General features: G+C 47.3%; 1 protein-coding gene across 1 annotated transcript; it reads right to left on the bottom strand.

The window, feature by feature from the left end:
• Positions 1-105: 105 nt before the first annotated feature.
• On the bottom strand, positions 106-21,976 carry SRPRA (SRP receptor subunit alpha). The gene is made up of 14 exons (XM_074976848.1): positions 21,763-21,976; positions 19,582-19,665; positions 17,516-17,679; positions 14,117-14,277; positions 12,676-12,841; positions 11,099-11,252; positions 10,159-10,268; positions 9,323-9,441; positions 7,668-7,754; positions 6,732-6,904; positions 5,518-5,731; positions 4,544-4,707; positions 4,279-4,377; positions 106-1,670 (listed from the first exon to the last, which is right to left on the bottom strand). Exons 1-14 carry the CDS (start codon positions 21,886-21,888, stop codon positions 1,542-1,544), a joined length of 1,950 nt encoding a protein of 649 aa, XP_074832949.1. The 5' UTR covers positions 21,889-21,976; the 3' UTR covers positions 106-1,541.
• Positions 21,977-22,188: the final 212 nt, after the last annotated feature.

Raw genomic sequence — 22,188 nt, 5'->3', positions numbered from 1 at the left:
GTTGACAATAGGGCTGCAGGGATAATACCTGTATCAAGCTAAACATTTCTGTGCATATTCTACCTTAGAAGCTGTCCTTCTGGCAAGAGAGACAATTCATCCAACTTATTTATGAAATTTATTTTCATATAAATTATGTTTTTAGCAGACAGCATTCAATTTATTGCACTATAGCACATCTGCAGTACTGAGCTACAAGGTGTCAAAGAGTTTTGTATTATTCAATGCAGCACTTTAGAGCAGGATCTAGAGGCACTCTGAACAGAGGGAGAAGGGGGCAGGAAAGCAGCCAGCATTGTCTTCCTGTAGATGATGTGTTCTTTTCACTAGCTTGTTTGGTAAAGGCAGAAGCTAATGCTGTAGAGACAGCAGGCAGGAGTTCTGGTAGCGTCAGCTGGATCCTCACCACTGGTGGGACTAGGAAGCATCAGTCATCAGTGGAAACAGCTTGGAAGGACGGATAGATGGTCTTGGAGTACAGCCACCAGCTCTATCCTACATACTAAAGCAGTGCACCTTGCCTGCCAGTATTCAGGCATGGCTCAGTCAGCTTTGACGGAGACAGAGGCTGGACCTGCTAATTACCAAGAGCAGTAACTCCAAGCCCAGCCTCACACCAAGGGGAAAGTCTGATTACTGGGAGCTGTAAGGGCCCTAGACTGCACTGTCCAACAGCCCTCAGGTTCCTGCAGGGACCAGGAAGCCTCCCTTTCAGAGACACAATGGAACTGGGGACCTTAAGGCAACTTCATCTTCCACAGGCCCCTGCTTGACAAGCACAAAGGGGAGATTTGCTATTTTTGGTTCATGAACTTTGGTGAGCTGCCATTCTCAAAGCTAGCAGCAGGTATTAATCAGGTTGAACACACAGTCACTAAGCAGCATTGATTTCTGCTCTGTGGAATGTGCAAAGCTAGCCTTGGAGCTTAGTCTAGGATCAGCCCCTGGCCTGGGACGTTCCTATTTAGATCCTACTAAGCCCAGCATCTAAAAACCCAGATTGGCTCATAGGATTGAGAATACCTTTAGCACACTCCATAGTCCATAGATGGTTACTGGCAGAGCAGCCCTGAAGTGCTGCATATCTTAGACACCAGTCCCAAGATATGAACAATACAAAGCTCTGATTTCAGCCTCCACTTGGAATGGTGGCTGAGTCACTTAGAATGAAGGAATCCAGGGAAAGGGCTTTTGCTGGATGAAGACCACAGAGCTCAGCTGGCCAGGGTGCTCTAGCTGAAGGACACAATTGCTTCCCAAAGGTATGCTTTGTAACCAATAAATATGGAAGAAGTGTAGCTAGTTAGAGTAAGCAACGTGATTGAAAGATAGCAACCTCCTTCCAAAGTCATGCACCAGGTAAAGGGAGGACTATGCACTGGTAGACACACTGAGGCTGTCCTGACACAAGTAGCAGAGGCAGCACCCCTTGCTCTGATATCCCTTCGTGCTGTTTTGCACTACACGGAAAAGACGGTCATGTTGTAAAGCATGTTCTTCTGAGACAGCTGCAAACAGCCATTTGGTGCAACATCTGGATTTTAGGCCTTCATGAGAGCAGCAACAACAGCCTTGGCATTAAGGCTACGGAGATCACAGTAGGTTTGTCCAGTACCAACAAACACAATGGGCTTGCTTGTGATGTAAGTCATGGAGATGGCAGCACCAACCTGCAGGAGAAAGAACATCCATTAGTTGGTTGAAGGAGATCTACTGAACAGGACTCTGCCTCAATGTAAATCCCACACCTAGAACAGCCACTGGTCAGAGGAGAAGCCTGTATGGGAAGAAACCAGACACTGTAAGGGCTTGACAACCACTTAAGGTTCTAAACAGCCTGAAGTCCCTCTCCAGCCTTGCCCTGTCTGCCCCATGAGACAGGATAAATCAAAGGAACTCTGGAAAGTCCATCTCTGCTGGAAGAAAGATTGAATCCAACTGGAAGGGTGGTTTATATAAACTAGCTGGGGTAAGTGTCTCAGAGGGCAGGGTCTTAACTATGAGGTAAAACTCCATTGCTCCTGGAGAGGGTGTCCCACCCCATGAAAGGGGCAATGTTTCACTGCATAGCCAGGTGGACTGGAGCAGAGTGTAGCTAAATCTGATGTGTGCAAGCTGGTGTGACTAAATGAGTATGGCAGCTTAGTGTTGGTTGCCAGTCAGGTAACTTTGAATTGCCAGGTTTGTAGCTTTAGCATACAACTGCTGTAAAGAGGCATTGCACTGCTTAGGAATTTCTTTAAACTGCATTCCTGGGATGTCTACAAGCCTGTGGGAACTGACAGCACAGTAAGCACTTCCCTAGTCACACACTGAACAGAGACAAGTTCTGAAGCTGACACTTGGAGCTAACTAAACAGCCCACTGGACAGACCTTAAAGCAACCCACTTCCCTTCCTCAGCCACAACTGTTCAGAGTTCTGAACAGAGCTAGTCTTTCAAAGTCAATAGTTGATTTCGCAAGGAACCAGAGGAGAGATGTAACACAGGCCTATGTGCCACGTAGCTGAAATCTCTCCAGCAATAACACAGAGGATGATATCCAATTTTTACCATGCATGGACTTCCCCAACCAGGCAACGGTACCATGCAAAAACAGTGACTGCTTGAGTTTGATTCAACAGCATGCAACAACAACCAAGGCTGACCTGCCCTCAAATGAGCAGGGGAAGCTTCAGTGAAACTGCAGCATGAAATCCCTCTGCAAGTACAGCTTTGAGTTACCACCCACGAGTTTTGCAGTTTGAGTAGTGATTTGTAATAGGATTCCCCTCTACATATACAGGGCTGCACTGGCCACTTCCAGGAACAGGGTAGCCATGTGGGGCCAGGGCAAGCAGCCAGCTTGCCAACTAATCGACTGGGAAACTCCTGGGGATTGACTAGTGGGTGACTACTGTTCTAACATGATCCAATAGCCAGAAGCAAAAGCTGACAAATTCAGAGGGGAAATAAGGCATGCATTTGTAACAATGAGGGAATTAGCTATTGGTAACATGTCACTACAGTTCCTAGGGATTGTTCATCACTGGAAGTTTCCTAAGAGATCTGCTACAGTTCAAACAGGAACTACGTGAAGGACATCCTCTGCCCTATGTTATGCAGGTCAGCAGGCAGTCACAATAGCCTTGTTGACCTTAACTTTCATATTCACCCAGCTGTCTGTGCAAGCAGTAGGAAATTAAAAGCTATGGAGCAAACAGTCAGAAAGCCAGCAAAAGTAATGGCTTTGTAATGCCTGACCTTAATTTCTTTTGAGCTAACTAGAGATGTGGTCGGCGCCATATAAAATGAACTATCGCCTGCCTTACTCCACTATCTTTTTAATGGAACTGTAGCAGTGACAACTGCAGCAAGGTCTTAGTTCCCAGCTGTAAGCAGCAGCTGAGCTATTTGTGAAGGCCAGCACAGGTATTAATACTCAATTGTCAGAATAAGGAGCAGAAGAGACTGGACCTGGTTTGCTTTGGTCGGCAGCCTCCCAGTCCAGAGGACTAACATCTCTCTAGCTCCTGTCCCCCCACGTAGTGGAAAAAAACAGACACTACCTTTCCAACCCTCCTGCTGCTAGATGAGTAACGTTAGCTGGAGCTAGCATAGACTGTAAATCTTTAGAACTAGTATAGGTTTTTCTACCAACATACCAGCCCAGAGGAGAAGAAACAGGTGTATAGTGGGAACCCTCTGAGGCCAGCGTCATCTTAGGTATATCTTGTCACCCTCCACAGGCTGTACATTTGAGCTGCTGTTATCAACAGGACACTTGAGACTGCAAGGGGGTTTTATGCTATGGCCTATGCTAAGTTCAGGCAGTTTTCCCTCACAGGTTCAGAGCAGCTTTAACTTGCCACCCACGAGTTTTGGAGTTTTTGTTGGAGTATTGCTATGAAATAGGAGTCCCTTATGGGCCATCTGGATCTTGCTTGTTATAGCTGCTAAAGCTATCTGTTTTGGGAAGCAACCAGAATAACTTCAGTTTAGATGCCCAAAACACTCAGATGATATCACCCAGTACCCTGCCCCAAAGTGGAACATATAGAGTTAGGTCAAAGTACAGCCAAAGAAAAGAAGTCCCTGTGAGAGGAGCCTCTCAGGGAGAGGAGCTGACTGATGCATCATAAGAACCTGCCCTGTTGAGGTCTGGACACAGTTATTTCGCTCCCACACTTTAGTCCCAGCAAGGAGGGGGATCCTTCCAGAGGTCATTTAAGACAGAAGACTTGGCTGGGGAGAGAGAGAACATGCAATCCTCCTTCATGAAGTGAACGGCCATCGTACCTTGTCATCGATGGTATCAAATTTGGTGAGCACAATTCCATCAATGAGACGAGGTGTCTGGGCCATGGAGTGATCAGCAAGGGCCTTGTTAAACTTGACCTGGGGAGAAAATACAACCAGGAAAAAATCCATGTAAGTTGTTCTAAGGGGAGGTATCATCACTGGTGTGTGAGCACCTCCCAAAGTGTACACAGAAGGTTCATGACAACTGGAGTCACCTCCCTCTGGCAGAATTTTGTTTAAGGTTAAAGAATCAGCAACTAACCAGCTGATCCACAGCTTCGTTTCCCACCAGGGCTTCCCCCACAAACAGGACCAGGTCAGGGGTGTTGACTGCGATGAGTTTCGCCAGAGCCGTCATCAAGGGGGCATTATCTTGCATGCGGCCAGCAGTGTCCACCAACACAACATCAAACCCCTGGTTACGTGCTAGGGGAAGAGAAGTGAAGGGGGTTACTAGGCAAAGCAAGCTGAGAGATTTCTAGTCATAGACACACTGCTCCTCCAGCTACTGCCTTTCCTCAGAGTATTGGGATTACCCACTCCTTTCTCCCACCCATTTTTTCACTGCACTACACAAGCTGTAACACACCCCCTCCCCAGAACAAAAACAGTCAACATAAAAATTAGGGAATGAGAACTGGGGGCCCACGATGAACAGCCTCGCACTCTAGGGACTTTCAGATTTATGCTATAGCTTGAGCCCATTTCTCTAGGAGGTAGAGGTTCAAACCTCAGTCACAAACCTTTCCCAGCAGGCAGAGTCTATTCAATCTTCATTAGGTAAACTGAACCCTTGCTGTGGAAACTGAGGAACAGACCAGTCCTGTGCCTCTCACATCCCCTTATGAAAGTGGCTTACTCTGCCCCACCCCCATGCTGTTCAGGGGTCAAAAGAGAGGACGTGGCAGCTAATGCATAAAGTTGCTGGTTTCACCCCACTGCTAGAGCCTTTCCTGCTCCTCAGTCCCAACCCCTCCCCCCAGGACCGCTCCTGACCTGTCAGGAGCTGGGCTCTGTACAAGCACGGGGGCAAGGGAGCAGTAAGGCGTGGAGAACCGGCAGCATCAACGGAAAGCCAGGACTAAAGGCCAGCCGTCCTCCCATTTCCCCAGCTCAACCCGGCCAAGATCACACTTCATCCCAACTCAAACCCCCTGACCTCCTGCCTCCCCTAGACCAGGGGATTTCCACTGGGGGACACAGGAAGGCAGGGCTGGCTAGGAGGAAAGGGCTCACCATAAGAAATGGCCTCCATGGCGATGCCAGCAGCATCCTTTCCATATCCCTTCTCGTAGAGCTGCACCATGGGGCGGCCGCCATGATTCTCGGGGGGATGCAGCGCGTTGAGACGGCGGGTGTGAGTGCGCAGCTGCTCCACAGCTCCAGCGCGGAACGTATCGCAGGCAGCAATGAGGACGCTGAACCCATTTTCAATCAGCCAGAAAGAGATCTGGGGACAGGGGGAAGGGATCCTTTCACCATCTCCTGCCTGAGTGCAGCTCTGCTCAGCTCCTAGCTGATCCAAACCCAACGTGTTGCCCCAGGCCATTTGCTGTTTCATTCCCCCATCCCAAAGTTCAACAAAGGCATTTAACTACGTGTCCCAGCCCAGGACAGTCACTGACAAATCAAGTAGGGAAGGGGAGGAGAATGACGAGCAATGTTCCCTCTAACTGTTTCCATCCATGTGCAGAATAAACTTTGTTATGTGCACCAGTGCATGTGCAACTGTGCACCACCAACAGAAATGTATGTTGCCAGCTGGTGCTCTGCTAATCAGCTGGGCAGCACCTGACTTAACTTGCACGGAACACTGATGAGTATGTGGGCAATAACCCTCCTTTTCCTGCCCCTCAGCCCTTCGAAAAAGAAAAGGGAACTGCACTCTACAAGGCCAACAGACAGCATGGTTCCATCTCAGGCCTCAGTTGTGTTGCCCCTGCCCTCACCCCTCCAAAATGCCTATCTGAATACACCACACCCATACAGTGTAGCTGAGGGCTATTTCTTAATGCATTGTATGTGTACCAACATTATTTCAAAAAGCTATTTCGGAATCTCTCTTCTGGAATAGTTTTGCTGTGTAGACACACCCCAGTGACTTAGTATCACCAGCACTCGGACCCTGGCACTCCAGCTTAAAAAAGTTGCTGACCCCGTTCTAGTGCATGGTTTAGCAAGCTGAAAGCGGCGCACAGCAAAATGCAAAGTGCTTTTAGGCCCACAGAGGAAGTGAACCGAGCAGAAGAATGGCTTTCGCTAACATTTTGACACCTGGGAGCCCTATGCAATAGCTGTGGGTAGACATTCCTACACCCTGGAGATGTTGCCATCACTGTTAGCCAAGTGGATCTGAGATGGTGTCACCGGAATGTACTTAGAAAAGGAGGGAGGAGCCTTTTGAAGGGACCAGGCTGATCCAAGAGAACACATGCAGGTTTGTGCCCTACCTTGGCCAGGTTGGTTGACTTTCCAACCCCATTGACACCACAGAAAGTGACAACATATGGCCGGCGGTGGCGCTGCGCATCCATAACGTCACGCAACATGTCCACACGGCGCTGGGGCTGCAGGATCTGCACCAAGGACTCCTGCAGGGCCTGCTTCACGGTTGAGGTTACCGCTGGGGAAGGCATAAGACAAAGAACCTGGTCAGGATTTGAGCTCAGACACGGTGGCCTGGAGCACTGCCCATCCTTTCCCCTCACCATGTCAGGAGCATAATAGTCAAACGTGACCTCAACTGGCAGAGTTACACTTGGGAACTGCTGCAGAGGTTGGAATCACAGAAACCTTCTCCCGCTCACAGAAACAACTGGTGAAGGCCAAACTATAGGGATCCAGAACAGTCATGCCTTAGACATTAGAACATAAGAACGGCCATACTACGTCAGACAAGAGGTCCACCTACCCCAGGAGCCTGTCTTCTCACAGTGGCCAGTGCCAGATGCCCCAGAGAGAGTGAACAGACCAGGGAATCACTGAGTGATTCCTCTCCTGTCACCCATTTCCAGCCCCTGACAAACAGAGCCTAGGGACCCATTCCTAAACTACAGAGAGGTGCTTATCCAGCAGGAGAAATACAGAGGTCATTCCCTTCTGCACACACACAGAGTTACAAATCACTTGGCAACTAGAGCTAAGGTTATGCAAGCACAAACAGGCCCCAAGAGCAGGCTGGGATAAGCTCAGGGTCCCATGATTCTCAGGGTATTAAAAGGGCTGAAACACAGCTGAAAAGCAGCAATGAGCTGCTAGGGTTAGCACAATTTGTTTCAAGCATCGGAACAGAGGATGGGGAAGAATGAGATGGCATTTGAAAGACTTTGGCTAACAGACTGGAGAACTCAGAGCAGCTCCTTGAATGGAAAGGCAGAGACACTTACTGGTGAAGGTGCCCATCACTTTCCCTTCCAGTTTCTTAGCCACCGATTCACACAGCTGGACAGTGATATCAGCAGCAACATTCTTTGCTTTGGAAGAGAAAAGCCAAGGGAGTGAGTGTTACCACTGAGAGACCATGGAGCTCCAGGACTCAGGGCTCTCCCAGTCCCCCTCCACACACTCCATGTGTCAGCCAGAGTAATCTGTCCCTGTGGGAGAGCAGAGCTTGGCAGTGCCAATGACGCTGGGCTCTAAAGCAGACAGTGATACAGACACTCCGTGTGGACAGCCTTCACAGCTGTGAGAAGGGCATGGAGTGTGCCTTCTTATCCCATCACAGCCACAGCCCAGATACGTCCTCAAAATGATCTTCCAACCTGGAAGTAAGCCCCCACCCCAGGGGAGGGCAGACCCAAGAAAGGACTTCACTGTCCGACCCCCAAGGCAATACACATCCTATTTTGGAGCCACTGACCTCTTTCCACATTAGTCAACTCCAATGACCCTGACCGTTTTATCTTCCTTCCCTGCCCATCAGAGACCTCTGGAGGAGACATGGACTTCAGAACCCACCCACATCACTACCTAAGACACTGGCTCCCTTCTGAGTCTGTTGGAAAACATGCCTTATATTCAGTTCAGCCCAATTCCATTGGAAGTGGTTGAATAACTGCCCTCTTAAAAACCTAGGATTGTTACTAGAACCTGACCATGCCCCCTTTTGTCCGCAATATAACCCAAGAGGCATTTTACAGAATGTGAGCAAGCCAATTAGAACACATAAGAGTCGGGTTCCTTTACTAAAAGGTACAGACACACACAGACCTACAGGCCTACCATCCTAAGCATCACACTGTCAACTAGCTCAACAGCAGGTTATAGCATCAGATGTAACGGATTTATTCAGAGTCTCATGCCACCAGACAGATGACAAGAGTATCATGGATTTCACCTATCACCTGGATATCACAGAAGTAATTGGCTACTACTTGATCCATATGCAGAAGTCCTCGTGAGCAATTTTACACCAACACCGCTGCAAGTCGGAGCTACGGTATAGGTTTGTTGCAATATCATTTCAAAACACAAGGACTGCTTAAGTGAATCCCTTTTCAGTAAGTTTAAAATCAGGTACATGCGTCCAGAAAAAGACTCGTGAAGAGGGAATTTTGCAAGGGAGTGGTGTATGTGGATCACATGCCAAACATCCTTTGCTCTGTCAATCTCCCTCTGCTAGTCCTGTTCTGCACGTATATTCAAGGCAGGAAAACACATGCTGTGGCAATTGTTTATGCAAGACTCCTGAAGCAGTTTAGACAGTAAGGAAGGAAATAAACTGTACTCCAAACTCTGTTAAGGAGAGACTATAACAATAGTGGAAGACGCATCCAACAGAAATAGCAACAGTTCCATGTTCATTTGGCTAACATGGTCAGACATAGAACAAACAGCATCTATGGCTGAGCTACGACCCTACTTCCTGGAAGGGTCACTTTAAATCTTTAATGTGACTGTTGATACAAAAAAGGAAAACAAAAGTTTAGTGAAGGACCTGGAGAAATGGCTCCTTCCAAATGCAGACTAGTAGATCTCCAAAGCCTGGCGCCAAAGTCAAAGACATGGGGTACTAGTTTGTGAAGACACATTCCAGATTTACCTATCAGATGATCTTTCATCTTCTCCAGCACAGGGTCCATGTCCTCTCTTGTTAAGCTTTTGGAACCCACCAGGCCTTTGAGCATCCCGAACATGCCTCCCAGACCACCCTTCTTAGCCCTGTGAACAAACAAAGTGCGATCATCTGTCCCAGCTCTCAAGCATAAAGGGATGGTGATAGTCTTGAAGAGAATGAAGCACAAGGGAGGGAAGACTGGACAGCCATTAGTGCCATTCTCAAACTAATAAATAGCTGGTCACTTTCACCTTCTGCTAATGAGCTGCTTCCTAGGTCATGGCATTTTAATAAGAGAACCAGATTGACAGTGCAAGCTGGGAGTTGGTCCTTATTAGCCGATCTACAAGCAACACTAATAATGAGAGGTTTGCAAACCCATCTGGTCCAAAACATTGGTACGAAACAAGCTCCAAAGTCTTCTGGGAACCAGCCGGGGTTTGCTCAATAACCACGCACAGAGAGGAACCAAAGGTGTATCAGGAGTCGTCAGGAAACAAACCCTGCTTGGAAGCAGTGATAGAATGTGATCATTCAGTCTAATGACTCAGCCTTCAGAAATGGAAGGGCCACCCACCAGCAGACTACTTATTCGCCATGTGCACCAGTGTTTGGGTCGAAGTAGGAAGCATGCCAAAACCATGTAGTATATTAGACAACACTTCCTTCCTGCAGAGGGTCTGAAGCCAAGGCTTTAGATAGCAGTGCCCAGGATCCATGTAAGCTAATCTATACAAGCTTCACAGTCTGGACATGGAGGAAAAGCCGTTGGTGATATAGCTGGGAGGAGGGGAGAGAGGGGTGTTTGTAGAAGGACTAACCTGGGCTGTGAAGGGCTCTGAATAACCTTCTCCTCTTCTGGTTCCTCTTCATCACTCTCATATTCAAGATCATAAAGGCGGCCAGGCTCCCGATCTCGATCTCCTAGGGCCTGCAAAGGGTGGTAATAAGGAAGGGGGAAGACACACTCAGTAAATGGCATTTAAGCCTCTGTTACCCTCTTTCACTGGCTTGCTGCAAAGGGGAGCTCTGTCAAGTCACCTTGAATGCTAAGTCAACCTTTGCAACAGTTCTGGCAGGAAGGAGCATTCATCTATTTGCGACACAATTTGTGAGCAAATGGGGTGCTTGTGAAGGGCCAGTCAGAATAACAAGACCATGTATAGTGCCTGCAGGGACCTCTGGGAGTTTCATTGATATTAGCGCGCCGAGACTTGTGGTGATTAGATAAATCGTGGTTTCCCTTTACACAGAAAACTGAAATAACCTTTCCCAAGATCACACAGCAAAACAATGCCAGATGGGCATAAAATGCAGATGTCCTGATTCGCAGCCCTGTGCTCCACATACAAAACTATCTTCCATACTGCACAGGCATCCTCTAAAGGAGGTTTCTCCATCTTCCTCCACACAGCTTTGATAGCAGTGGGGAACCTGATTTCAGTTCCTCCAAGAGAGGACTCCTCCAGCACTGAAGTCCAAACCTGTAATAGCAGCACGAGGAGCCAGACAGGTGCAGCTTTCCACAGTCTGATGGAGAAAATTTGGGCATTGCCATCTCACTTCTCAGAAAGCCACCAGCTTGCCCAACTAATACCTCACCTATAGCAGCTACTCCCCACCATTTCTGGTCAGTTCTGCACACTCCAATCCAGCCACCTACGCATATAATTCAAGTGAAGGTAAGCTGTCAGTACACTGTCCCTGGACCTAGCACAAACCCTAATCGTGCTGTGGAAAGGGGAATGTTTAGGATCTTACCATATCAGGGTCATACTCCTCTGTTGGACAAGTGTCTGTGTTTCCGTTGGTAGTGGAGTTACTATAATCGAGGACTTTGGCATTAGAGTTCCCCAGATCCCATACACGGGGCTTTTTCCCCTTCTCCTTCTGAGTCTCAGGCTTTGGGGACTTGCTGGGAAGGCAGAGAAGAAGCTATTAAAACAAACTCTACCATGACAGCAGTCAACACTCCCACCATGGAAGAGCTACACGAAGAGATGTTAGAAAGGAGCTATCTCCACTATTAATGGGGTGAGTTTATAGGTTTGTCATTTGGGATTGGACCATTGAGTCGAGCAGACACCCATAGATGACAATATGAACTTCCATAATATCCACTCCCAGCTCTGAGAATTCCTCTCCAACCCATCAGTTTGTAGGGCAAGCTGCTAGCATCCCTTTAATCTGGAGGTAGTCAAGAAAGCATTGGCAACATTCGGGGAAGTCTAACTTTAATTAACCACTCAAACACTGCAAATTCTGGCTGAACTGAAAAAGACGGAGCATAAAAGTGTACTGCAAAGGTCACCCAAGAGCCTCAGTTCTGATGCTGTATCACTGCCAAATGCGGGACAGCATATTTCTTTTATCTGTAGGTTTCCTGAGTACAATTCAGCATGGTGCCCTCTGCTCTTGCCATGAGAGCCCCATCACTGAGGAGGTTTTGAAATGTTGGTCCCATACCACCCTTCTCTTTAGAGTCACATGGACCACTGGGGAACATGGTTGTACAGCTGTCTCACACACTCTTTGGATTCACAACCTCGGCACGTTCTCTCTCCCCCACTCCATGGGTATCCAAAAGAAGCCACCCAGGCTTTCGAATGATGGCAGTGTGCAACCGTTGGCAGACTGAGCGTATGGGATCCCAACAGCTGCTGCAGTTGGATAGCATAGGCTTTCAGAAAATCACTAGGGGTGAAATCACAGCCTCACTGAAGTCAATGGCAAACCTTTCACTGACTTCACGGTGGTCAGGATTTCACCCTATGTCTAAGTTCCTGGTCAAGCACAGGGCAGAGACATGTAGACACTAATGGATCACTCCGAGGGCCCAAGAAGTGCCATCACCTCACTTCCAAGCAAGCTTAAGGAGATACTTTTCCAGTGCCAGAGTTATGTTTAAGCCCATCTCATTGGAGCCCTAAAACTAACCTGCTGCTTCTTTCCAGGGAACAGGGCAAGGGCATTTCAAAGAACATGAGCACCTACAAGTCACACCATGTGCTAGTCCCCAGGACTTGAAAGGACATAAGTCACAACTTATCCTTGGGACAATGGGCTATTCTGCCATTGTAATGCCAGGGAGGGGTGCTTTAAGAGGAGATCTGTGTGTTCCACCTTAAGGAGGAGCGAGTCCAAGGTCTTCTTGCCCACTACCCACCCAACACAGAAAGAAGAATTGATAAAAGTTGGTGGTTGAAGGGCAATAGGAAAATAGCTCCTTGTCCATTGTTACAGCATGAAACCCTTTGCCAACACTGCTCTGCCACCCTACCCTCACCACCACTCTCTTATTGGAGAAGGAGACACGGGTCTGTCATCCTCTCACTCACTTGGACTTCTCTCCTCCTTTCAGGCGCTTTCGGAAGAATTCCTCACGGTTCTTTTGCAGGATCTCATCCTTGGTCAGTTCCTCCCTGTCGCCAGCTGCCACAGGAGGGTTCTGCTTTGCATCTGGTGCTGCTTTAGTGAGCACGGTAACAGCTTCGGTTCCTGAAGCTGGACAAGACAAAGCTCTCACCACAATGTAAGCACACGGGAATGGGGGAAAACAGCATTTGCTCAGTGCTAAAAGGTGACCAAGCACTCAGGAGTCAGGGAATCCCACATGAGTTCTCCTAGTGTCATTAGCTCAGCAATGTGAAATTTTTATTGAGGATTCTGCACCCTGCTCATCAGGACAGAGACCCCTTTGTATACAGCACCCATGTGTGCCTAGCCCAAAGCCAAAGAGTCTGGAACTGGACAGAAGTGAATTTTATATTGCAGTCAGAAGGCAGAGAGGGTCATGATTATAACCTTTCCCAGAGGCTGCTATGTTATGATCTGGCTCCCAGGGAACCCATCTCCTGCGATTGTGGTATACAGTAAGTATGTATGGTATACTTTCCATTTAGAGAGGGGAACAGAATGGCATGCACATTTAACACAGCCGAGCTGCTGCCAAAGCAACCTGAAATTCACGATTTCTCTGACCTCAGCACTGAATTCCATCACCTTAATAATGCTGGTCTTCCCCAGGTTTCTCTCTAAGCATCTTGCAGCAGGTGGAGGCCCTAATGCTACAGCTTTCAAAACACTCTGACTCAGTTACTTCTGGGCCACCTGTCTCCCATCCCACAAAAAAAGCAAATGCATGAGAGTCCTCAATGGGCTCAAGGTCAGGCCAAGGTTCCAATACCAGGCTTTGTGCTATAACCCATGTTTCTGCAAGAACTGATTGCCCACATAGTAAGGGAGCCTGTTTGCATGTGAATTAAACTGCAGAACCTCCCTTACAATGTGGGCAATCGGTTCTTGGAGAAACATCTCATGATAACAGCAGTCGGTTGGAACACACTTTCTGAACAAGAGCACCCAAGTCAGCTCCCAAATTGCTATTTAAGAGTCTAATCAAAGGAACCAGTTTTTTTCACAAGTGCTGAGCACTGCAGTCAGTCAGGCTACAACTTTGATTTAGGTCACCTGAAAACATAGAGCCAAGTTTGCATGAAACGAGGTACATCAAATGAGCATCAAGCCTGCCTGTCATGCATCCTGACCAGGTCAGTTCCACTGAATCAACTGCTACATGCATGGCGAGGGATGCTGGTAGCCACAGAAAAGCAACAAGTATAGTGGATCCGATTTAACCTGCTCCAGCAACAGGCCACTACTGGGCAGTCTGCAGGCACTGGCTTATTGTCACTGTGGGCAAAGACACTGTCTGGCTAGGGATCCCTCTGGGATATTTGCTCATCCCACTGCACAGATCAGTCAGCTGCATCCACTTACCCTCCTTTTTGGAACCTTTGTTTTTCTTGTTCTTGGCTTTCTCCTTTGGTTTCTCCCCGCGGGTTTCTATCATAGACTTGACAGTCTTCTGAGACTTCACAGACTGTTCAAATGTCTTCATGGCAGTAGGAGCTCGGATTTTACTATTTTCCTCTGCATCCCTGATCAAAGACAGAGTTATTTACCCTCCAAAATATGTCCAGTTCCAGAACTAAGCATCACAGCATGATAATCACTTGGACAAAAGTCTAGCTGCAACACCTACCATACTGCAAACCTCAACTCCCTGGGGTTAGACTCCAGCACTTCCAACCTCTGCTGAAGACATCTTTTGTGCCTTTGCTGTATCAGACTCCTCTGCTCATTTATTGTTTTAAGCACTGAGTTTTAGGCAGTTTTTATTGTGACTGTATAAAAGACAAGGGATGAAAAATACTATCAAACACCTTCTGTTCTTGAAGGAAGTCTTATCTGTGCTTGTAGCTCATTGGAAAGACAAGGTGGGGGAGGTAATATCTTTAATTGGACCTTATTCTGGTTGGTGAGAGAGAAGCTTTCAAGCTTCCCAGGTCTGGGAAACATCCAGTGCTTCCCTATACTACAAAATTAGCTTAATTGAGACTGACCTACAACCACCACAGTAATGGGTTGTGGGTATCCATACTATCCTACTTGTGCTGGTGTTGCCTGTTTTCAGCAGATGTGCTTGAACTGACCAAAGTGGGGTGTTACGCAATGCTGACAGTCGCATGGGCTCGCAGCTATCCTCAACTTGATGACTACAAGAATGAGGCCCCAACCAACAACTCTCAAACATCACTGGCTATAAAGGACTCAAAGATGACCCCACACTGCAATTTACCCATCCAAGAGAGATTATACAAACTCATCAGGTAAGAAACCATTGCAGGGACCTTCCATATGCACCCCAAGGTACACAAACAGGAACTCAGGCAGATCCATCATATGTGACCACAACACACCAACTGAAGGAACATGAGAACTCTGAAAAACCATCCCCAAACCACTGACAACACAAGGGGCCTGCTGTCTCTACAAATGCCACAATATTAACAACTTCCCTCAGAAAACCATCATCACAGGATGAATGTCATTGGCCTATACACCAACATCCCTCGCAATGACTGCACAGCTGCCTGCTTTAGATATCCACAAGAGAGTGGACAACCCTCAGATAGCCATTGATTTCATCATCAGCCATAGCAATTGTACATTCTACAAACACTTTGTCCCAAGTACAGGAACAGCCCCAGTAGCAGAATGGCTCCCCAGTATGCCAACTTCTTCCTGGGCCACCTTGAAGAAGAATTTGTGGACAAATGCACCACATTATCCTGGGACTGACGTGGCTGTAACGACGCTGTACACAACAACTTACTGCCAATGAACAGAGGAAACCTGCAAACAGACTCCCATGGACAACATTTGCATCTCTAAGAAACTAATGTTTGTTCATTCAGTACCTACAACAATACAGTAAATTCTTTCACACCCAGCTTGCTATCATCCAGAACTCTCAGATAAGTGGCATTTTTACCATAAGTATGTTTTAGTTGTTTTCCATAAGTACAGTATAATGAAAGTAAACACAAATACAGCAAATATGGTATAAGTTTACAGTGTAAAGTACTAATGTTGTTGGTAAATAAAGCACTCTGCACACGTTTTTGTTTCTTTCAGAATATCTAATCTTGTTTTTCTTTAGCGTTATGCATTGCTAGGTATACCTCTCTGTTATCCAGAATATTTGAGTATTGCGCAACCTCCTGGCCTTTGGGCTGCTGGAAATGTAAGAGATTACTGTACATGCAGGCACCTTAAACTTTAAGCTTGTGTGGAGAAATCCTTCACGGGGGCATTGCAGTGTCCTCCTTTGAATCACCCAACAACTGAAAGTCTCAGAGTATTTACCAGGCCCACTCAACACGAGGTTACAGCCCAAGACCGTGCTTTATTTAGCCAGACTAGTCTTCAACAGGGGTTTGTTACAATGTCCTTCATCAGCCAGTGAAAAAACATGAAGGACAAAGTTTGCACAGTGGCAATTCCTGTGGCAGAGTTTGAAACCACCACAAATCCCTAGGTCCATTAGATATAGGCAGAGATTAGGCTGTGGAAGTCCCATTGCTTGGAATTTTAAAGAGTGAGCAAAACACTAGACAATTCACTGCATGTTCCAAGTCCCAACTGGTATGTAGGGGACAGGTAGGATAATTTTGGGGGCCTTTCCTTTATGGTATTCAGGATTCAAGAGATACTACTTTTGCCCTTTAAAGCTTAACCAAATCTTGGCATTTGTGTCAGGAGCATCATTCCAGAACCTGAAACCAATGATTTTACCCGTTTACTTTGGCCAAGGCTGTAATGTGCCTCTCACCTATCTACTCACCATGGTTTCACATTAAGACATTGTCTCCCCAATCGAACCCCACAGTCAGCGATCTCAATCACTAATGAAAAACATTCCACAGACTTCTGTGGTCAAATAGCGTGGAAAATGATCAGAGCTGGCATTTCTGAAGCAGCAGTGACTCATACCGAGGATGCTGGGGGAGGCGGAGGTTGGCTCTATGGAGAACGAAGATAGACTGAAAAGGGATATTTTTTCCATTTGGTTTTGCTCCCATTCACATCGTAAGCCTGCCTCACAATAGAAGACCTGAGGATGCAATGTGAAGCTGACGTTCTGTGTCCAGTCAGTGGGGTGCAAGATGGCCAAGTGCCACCACCATCTGTTACGTATCACCGACAGCCAGTTTAGGAGGCAGGTGTGAGGGAGGGAGGGAGGAAAAGCTCGCTCAGTTATTTCCAAATGGACAACACAGCATAACCCTGACCCAACAGCGCTGAGATGACCTCAGTGTTCCACTGGCTCAGCCAGAGAAGGGCATCAAAAGCAGCAGTGCTGGCTGATCCAATCCAGGATTTTCAGTGTTGAATGTCTAGCCCTAAGTCCTTTCTCCCAGGAAAGATCTTGTCTGAGAAGTCTCCTGGCATGGCAACCACATCTTCACGCCAGCCTGTTGAACAGGTGAGCTCCCATTTCTTCCTCTAGCCAGCTACAGGTCCCAAAGGATATTAGTTGATGGAGACTCCTTATTTAGTCATTTTTGGACACAATGGAATCTCCATGTTAAGCCTAGTAAGGGTCACAGCAAGCCAAGGGCAATGCAAGGCTACCCCGTGCCCTGCACACTAACCATTCTACAACACTCAGTACGTACAATATACAACTAAAATGAGAGCTCAAACAGTACACATTACTCGAGTGCACAGGTGTAATATGGCTGCACAGACCAGTAGCCAATTCCTAATACAGGGCATTCAAAACAGCTTAGTACAAATGAGAACACAGAAAAGCAGAAATGGCCTCGTTACCGGAGAAGGCGTAAAAAATCCTCTTTAAAATCAAACGTGCCATTGAGGAGACCCAGAGTGCCTTTCTGCTGGAATTCATTGCGGTATTTATCCCGGAACTCCTTATGGACGTCATCTATCAACTTATCCACATAGGTCAGAGTCAGGATCTTCTGAAATCCAACCTGGAACGAAGCGTTACAAGCACTGTAAAGAGCATCCAGTATGTGTATCGTTAGCTGAAAGGGCGATACACCGCAACACATTCTGATTGCTGTATCTATCTAGCAACAAGACACTAAAATGTGAGAAAGAAGACAGAAGAAGCTGCCACCTTGACAATTAGATGTTTAGTGACTCTAGAACTACAGAGTCCACTTCAAAGCTGGAAGATCAGAGAAAACAATAATATTGATCTTCTTTAAGCTGTTGTACATTTGAGCACTTGGTACAGTTACTTTCTCTTCTGAGTTGGACTTTCACAGACATAGAGTTGGGGAAAAAAACCTTAACAGGAAGATAGAGGTTGATCCTGCTTGGGGCAGGATTTGATGACCTCTTGGGGTCCCTTCCAGCTCTGCAATTCCATGATATTATTGTCAGAATCACAAACTGGCAGCAATATGACCTGAAGCTCTTTTTACATTTTAAAATGTACTAGATTTCAACTTGAAATGTGCCATCTTTTTCTATTTCAGACTGTTACAGTTACTGAAAACTAATCTGTCTGATGTAACACACTGTACAGCTTCAAAAGTCTGATTTTCAATGCAGACTGATTTCAATCCCACTGTGTCTCATAAGACTAGAATTGCTAGGATCTACAGCACTAAGTGATTAAAATAGCTGCCAGACATGCTGGTACAGTGAACAGCGTAGCAGCTGGCACTGCTCCAACCTACTCAACATTTATTTCATAAACAACCACTAAAGTGCACTTTTTTAAGGGTCAAACTCTGCAAATATGTTCAACTTTGAGGTCACTTTCACCCACTGAAATCAACATACATTGAAGTCACTCGTCCCACAGAATCAGGCCCTAAATTATCCCTAAATTTAAAGCTAGTGAAGGGAAATCTCCTTCACACCTACTGCACAGATTATTCTGTACAAATGCACTGTTTGCCATATAAGGAAGGGAACAGCCACAGATTATCTCACAGCAATACAGAGTCTTCACTCACACCCACAAACAAGGCAGCTATTCCCAGGACAAAGCGTAAAAAACTGCATCCAAGATGACCTTAAGACAGAGGCCTGAGTAATCTGGGACTGGCTTCTGACCCCAAGCCAAAGGCATCCAGAACAGCTAGACAGAGGAGAGCTGGCAGTAGATGTGCGCCATAGATGTCTTAATCTGCACATTGCAGTCCATGGCTATCCACACCAGGCTCCTTTAAATCAAACAAACTTGTAAACTGAAAGAAATCTAACCAAATGTGTAAACTGTAAATAGCTACTGATATTTCAATCCATGTCAAGCAAATACAAATCACTGCTACTCAATGCTGTAAAATACAGCAAAGTTGATGGGAGACTTGTGTTTCTTTTCCTGACACGGAGCAAATTCTCAGTCCCACTGAAGTCAAAGGGAGTTTTACCACTGACTGCAATAGGTCCAGAATTTCCCCCTAGGATACCTCCTGTAGTAAAAGCCCCAGATACTTCAGATTTTTGTCAACTGACCTTACTTAAATACAACAGCTGATCAGTATTTTGAAAATGAAACACCTTGAGCTTATATAGCACTGCTTATCCAAGAGTTTAAGAATGGCTTTCATACATTAATTTCGCCCCAAAGGCTCTATACTTTAAGGTAGATCCCACAGCTATCATACAGAAGCAAAAATGAAACTTAATGTCATAAAGCACAACTGGGAAATTGTTGAGAACAGAGCCTGGAAGTTGATATAGACTTTTTCAGCCATGCACAGTGTCCTGAGTTTAAGATCTTCTCTTTAAGTGTCTGTGTGTCAATACATCAGCATAGTTTAGCAGCTTTGGGGTTTTATGTTATTCCAGAAAGATATAGAGCCCTGCTCAAATACTGAGGTAAAGAGAAGGGGTTGTTAACATAGATTACTTACCACAAACACAAGCTCAAACTGATTGTCCAGTTTGTACTTAAGCGTAAGAGCTTCATGGTTAAAAGAATTGTTGCCGCCTCGCTCCTAGGAGATTTAAAAAACAAAAAAAACCAAAACAATTATTGTACCACAGAAGAGCTGCACACTTCATATTACACTACAACTGGAGAATACCCTATACAACGGGCCCAGAGTTCTAGTTGCTGGGGTCTCCCTTTGCAGGCCCTTGTTGTGTCCTCAGCTCTAGTTCATAGCATCTGATTTGCATCACAACTGGTACTCTGGCATTAGAAATCATTGTTCAGTAATATGCTTTTCACAGGCATAGTTTCAGCAGCCTCATGGACCTCCTCTGTTACTCTCCTCCCTCCCAGATGCTTTCCCACTAGAGATTGCCTCAGTTTGTCTTCATACAAACACAGAGCATGAGTCAGATTGAAAGCTCTCTTCTGCAGCTCATGCCACCCAGAACAGCCTTTTTGATTAGCCTGTTTCTTATCTAGCTCCTTAGAGCCACACGACAGGAGTGCCATCTGCCACTCGGCACATGCGCCCCAGTGCTTGGTGCGAGAACCACATCGCGATGGTGGCTCTGGGGTGGCAGCTCTGGTGAGTCATAAAGGGAGGGAAGTGAGAGGACTGGAGGGGCCTGGCTCTGGGAGAGCACACTGAGTTAGAGCTGCGGGGGTTGGGGGGGGGGGGAGTAGGAGGTCCCTGGCTCTGGGGGAGAGGGACGACATTGAGCCATGTACCTTATATTTATTTTGATCTCTCCATAGATATATATTATACCTGCATGAATAGATAGATGATGAAAATAAATATATAATATGTGGCTCTTTGCACTCTCTTTGTGGCTTTCGTCCCTAACTAGTTGGCCACCCCGCTGTACAGCTTCATTCTATACCCATCAGATGTCTAGTTCTATAACCAAACAGGTTTAATTCTGAAAAGTACAGTGACCTCCGTCAGATTAAAGCTTTAAAGCAAACTTCAAATTCTCTGAGACAGTAGGACTGTCCCTCAGCACTCCAAATTACAGGACACCCGAGAGCACCTTCACATCTGTGCTACAGTAGCAACAACCTCATGCAGCCACAAGTAGGTGCAAAAGTAAGAAGCTGTGCTACAGACCACAAACACATGTAGTCCACAGCCACATGCACAGAATGGTAGCTTTGCAACCAGGCTGGCAAGAACTCTTTCTCAATGCAACTGTAGCAAGAATGATTGAAGTCCTCAGCCCATAAGCACTCAAAGCTACTTTGTAACAAGCAGCTAAACTACATTCCCTTGAAAAGGTGCACACTAGTTGTAACTGATGTTTACATGGTAGCTTTTATCTCAGGATGACAAAATGCATTTTAATCTTATATGCAGTTCAATCTATCCTGCTAGAGCAGTCCCTTCTGAAGCAGACCATGGCAACACCTTGACAGTACACAGCAATGACACACAATGGGTAAGCAAAGATGCTAAGAAGAATGCTGTTCTCAACTGGAAATGCAAGGAATTTAGGAAGAAGGACTGTAGTTGCCTTTAGAATCAGTCCCGGATACCAAAGTTAACAGTCCAACTCTTGCTTACAAGCACCACACAGGTGTTCCTACACTGACTATCAGTGGTTCTCTCTCAAGTGACAGGTAAATTACTTGAGCAGGAAACAAGGACATTGCTTCATCTAACCTAAAACAAAGCTAAGCTGGGAAAATGCAGTTTAGAGTGGACGACTATGTTTCGCAATGAGCAACCAGAGCTGAGGAAGCCAGGGGGATGCTCACACGCCGGAGCAGAGATGAGGGGGGAAGCCCCACCAAGCAGGCACAAACTGTGCTGTTGAAGATACCCCGGCATCTAGGTGTGCGCCCAACGGGCATACGGGATCATAACCCCTTCACCTCCTGATAGCCGGGGAAGAGCAATGGGTCGCTGCGGCTGAGACACCACACACGCCCAGCCCAGGCAGCAGCTCTGCCTCTCGGGGACGGGGCGGCAACCGGATCACAGGTCACCAGCACGGCTTGGGGGCAGAGGCTACAGGGGAGCGGCGGGCTCTCTCCGCTGCGACAAACGCCCCCACCCCCGACGGAACAGCATCCGGGCCTCCCGGGGGAGGGCAAAGGTCTCGCCCCCCGCCCCCCGCCGAGGACCGGAGCTGAGCTGGGCGCGGCCGCGCCTCACCTGGAGCAGAACGGAGCGGATGAGCGCGTTGACGGGCGCGGTGCAGGCTGCCGCGGGGCCGCGCACGCCCTGGAAGCACCAGAGCACGAGGCCGCCCTTGCTGAAGATGGTGAAGAAGTCGAGCATGGCGGGGCGGGCGGGCGCCGGGCCAGGCCCGGGTTCGGGGACAGCGGGGTGCGCGGCGCCGGCCCAAGCTCCTCAGCACACGTCAGACTCTGCCGCTCTGCCTCACTTCCGCCGGAAGCACCACGCCACAAGGGGGAACAATTGAGGGGCGGGGCCGAAAGGAGAACGCGACGGATCGGTTCCGGTACAGGGGGCGGGCATTAGTGACCATAGTGTCCTATTCCCGCTGGTACTGGGCGTGGATGGGTGGGGAGAGCCCGAGCTCGAGGCTACGATTGGTCCGTTCTACGTATGGGCGGG

The sequence above is a fragment of the Carettochelys insculpta genome, chromosome 25, assembly GCF_033958435.1.
Source record: "Carettochelys insculpta isolate YL-2023 chromosome 25, ASM3395843v1, whole genome shotgun sequence".
Taxonomy (NCBI): Eukaryota; Metazoa; Chordata; order Testudines; family Carettochelyidae; genus Carettochelys; species Carettochelys insculpta.
The sequence above is the reverse complement of the archived record's forward strand: the minus strand, read 5'-3'. Positions and strand labels throughout refer to the sequence as shown.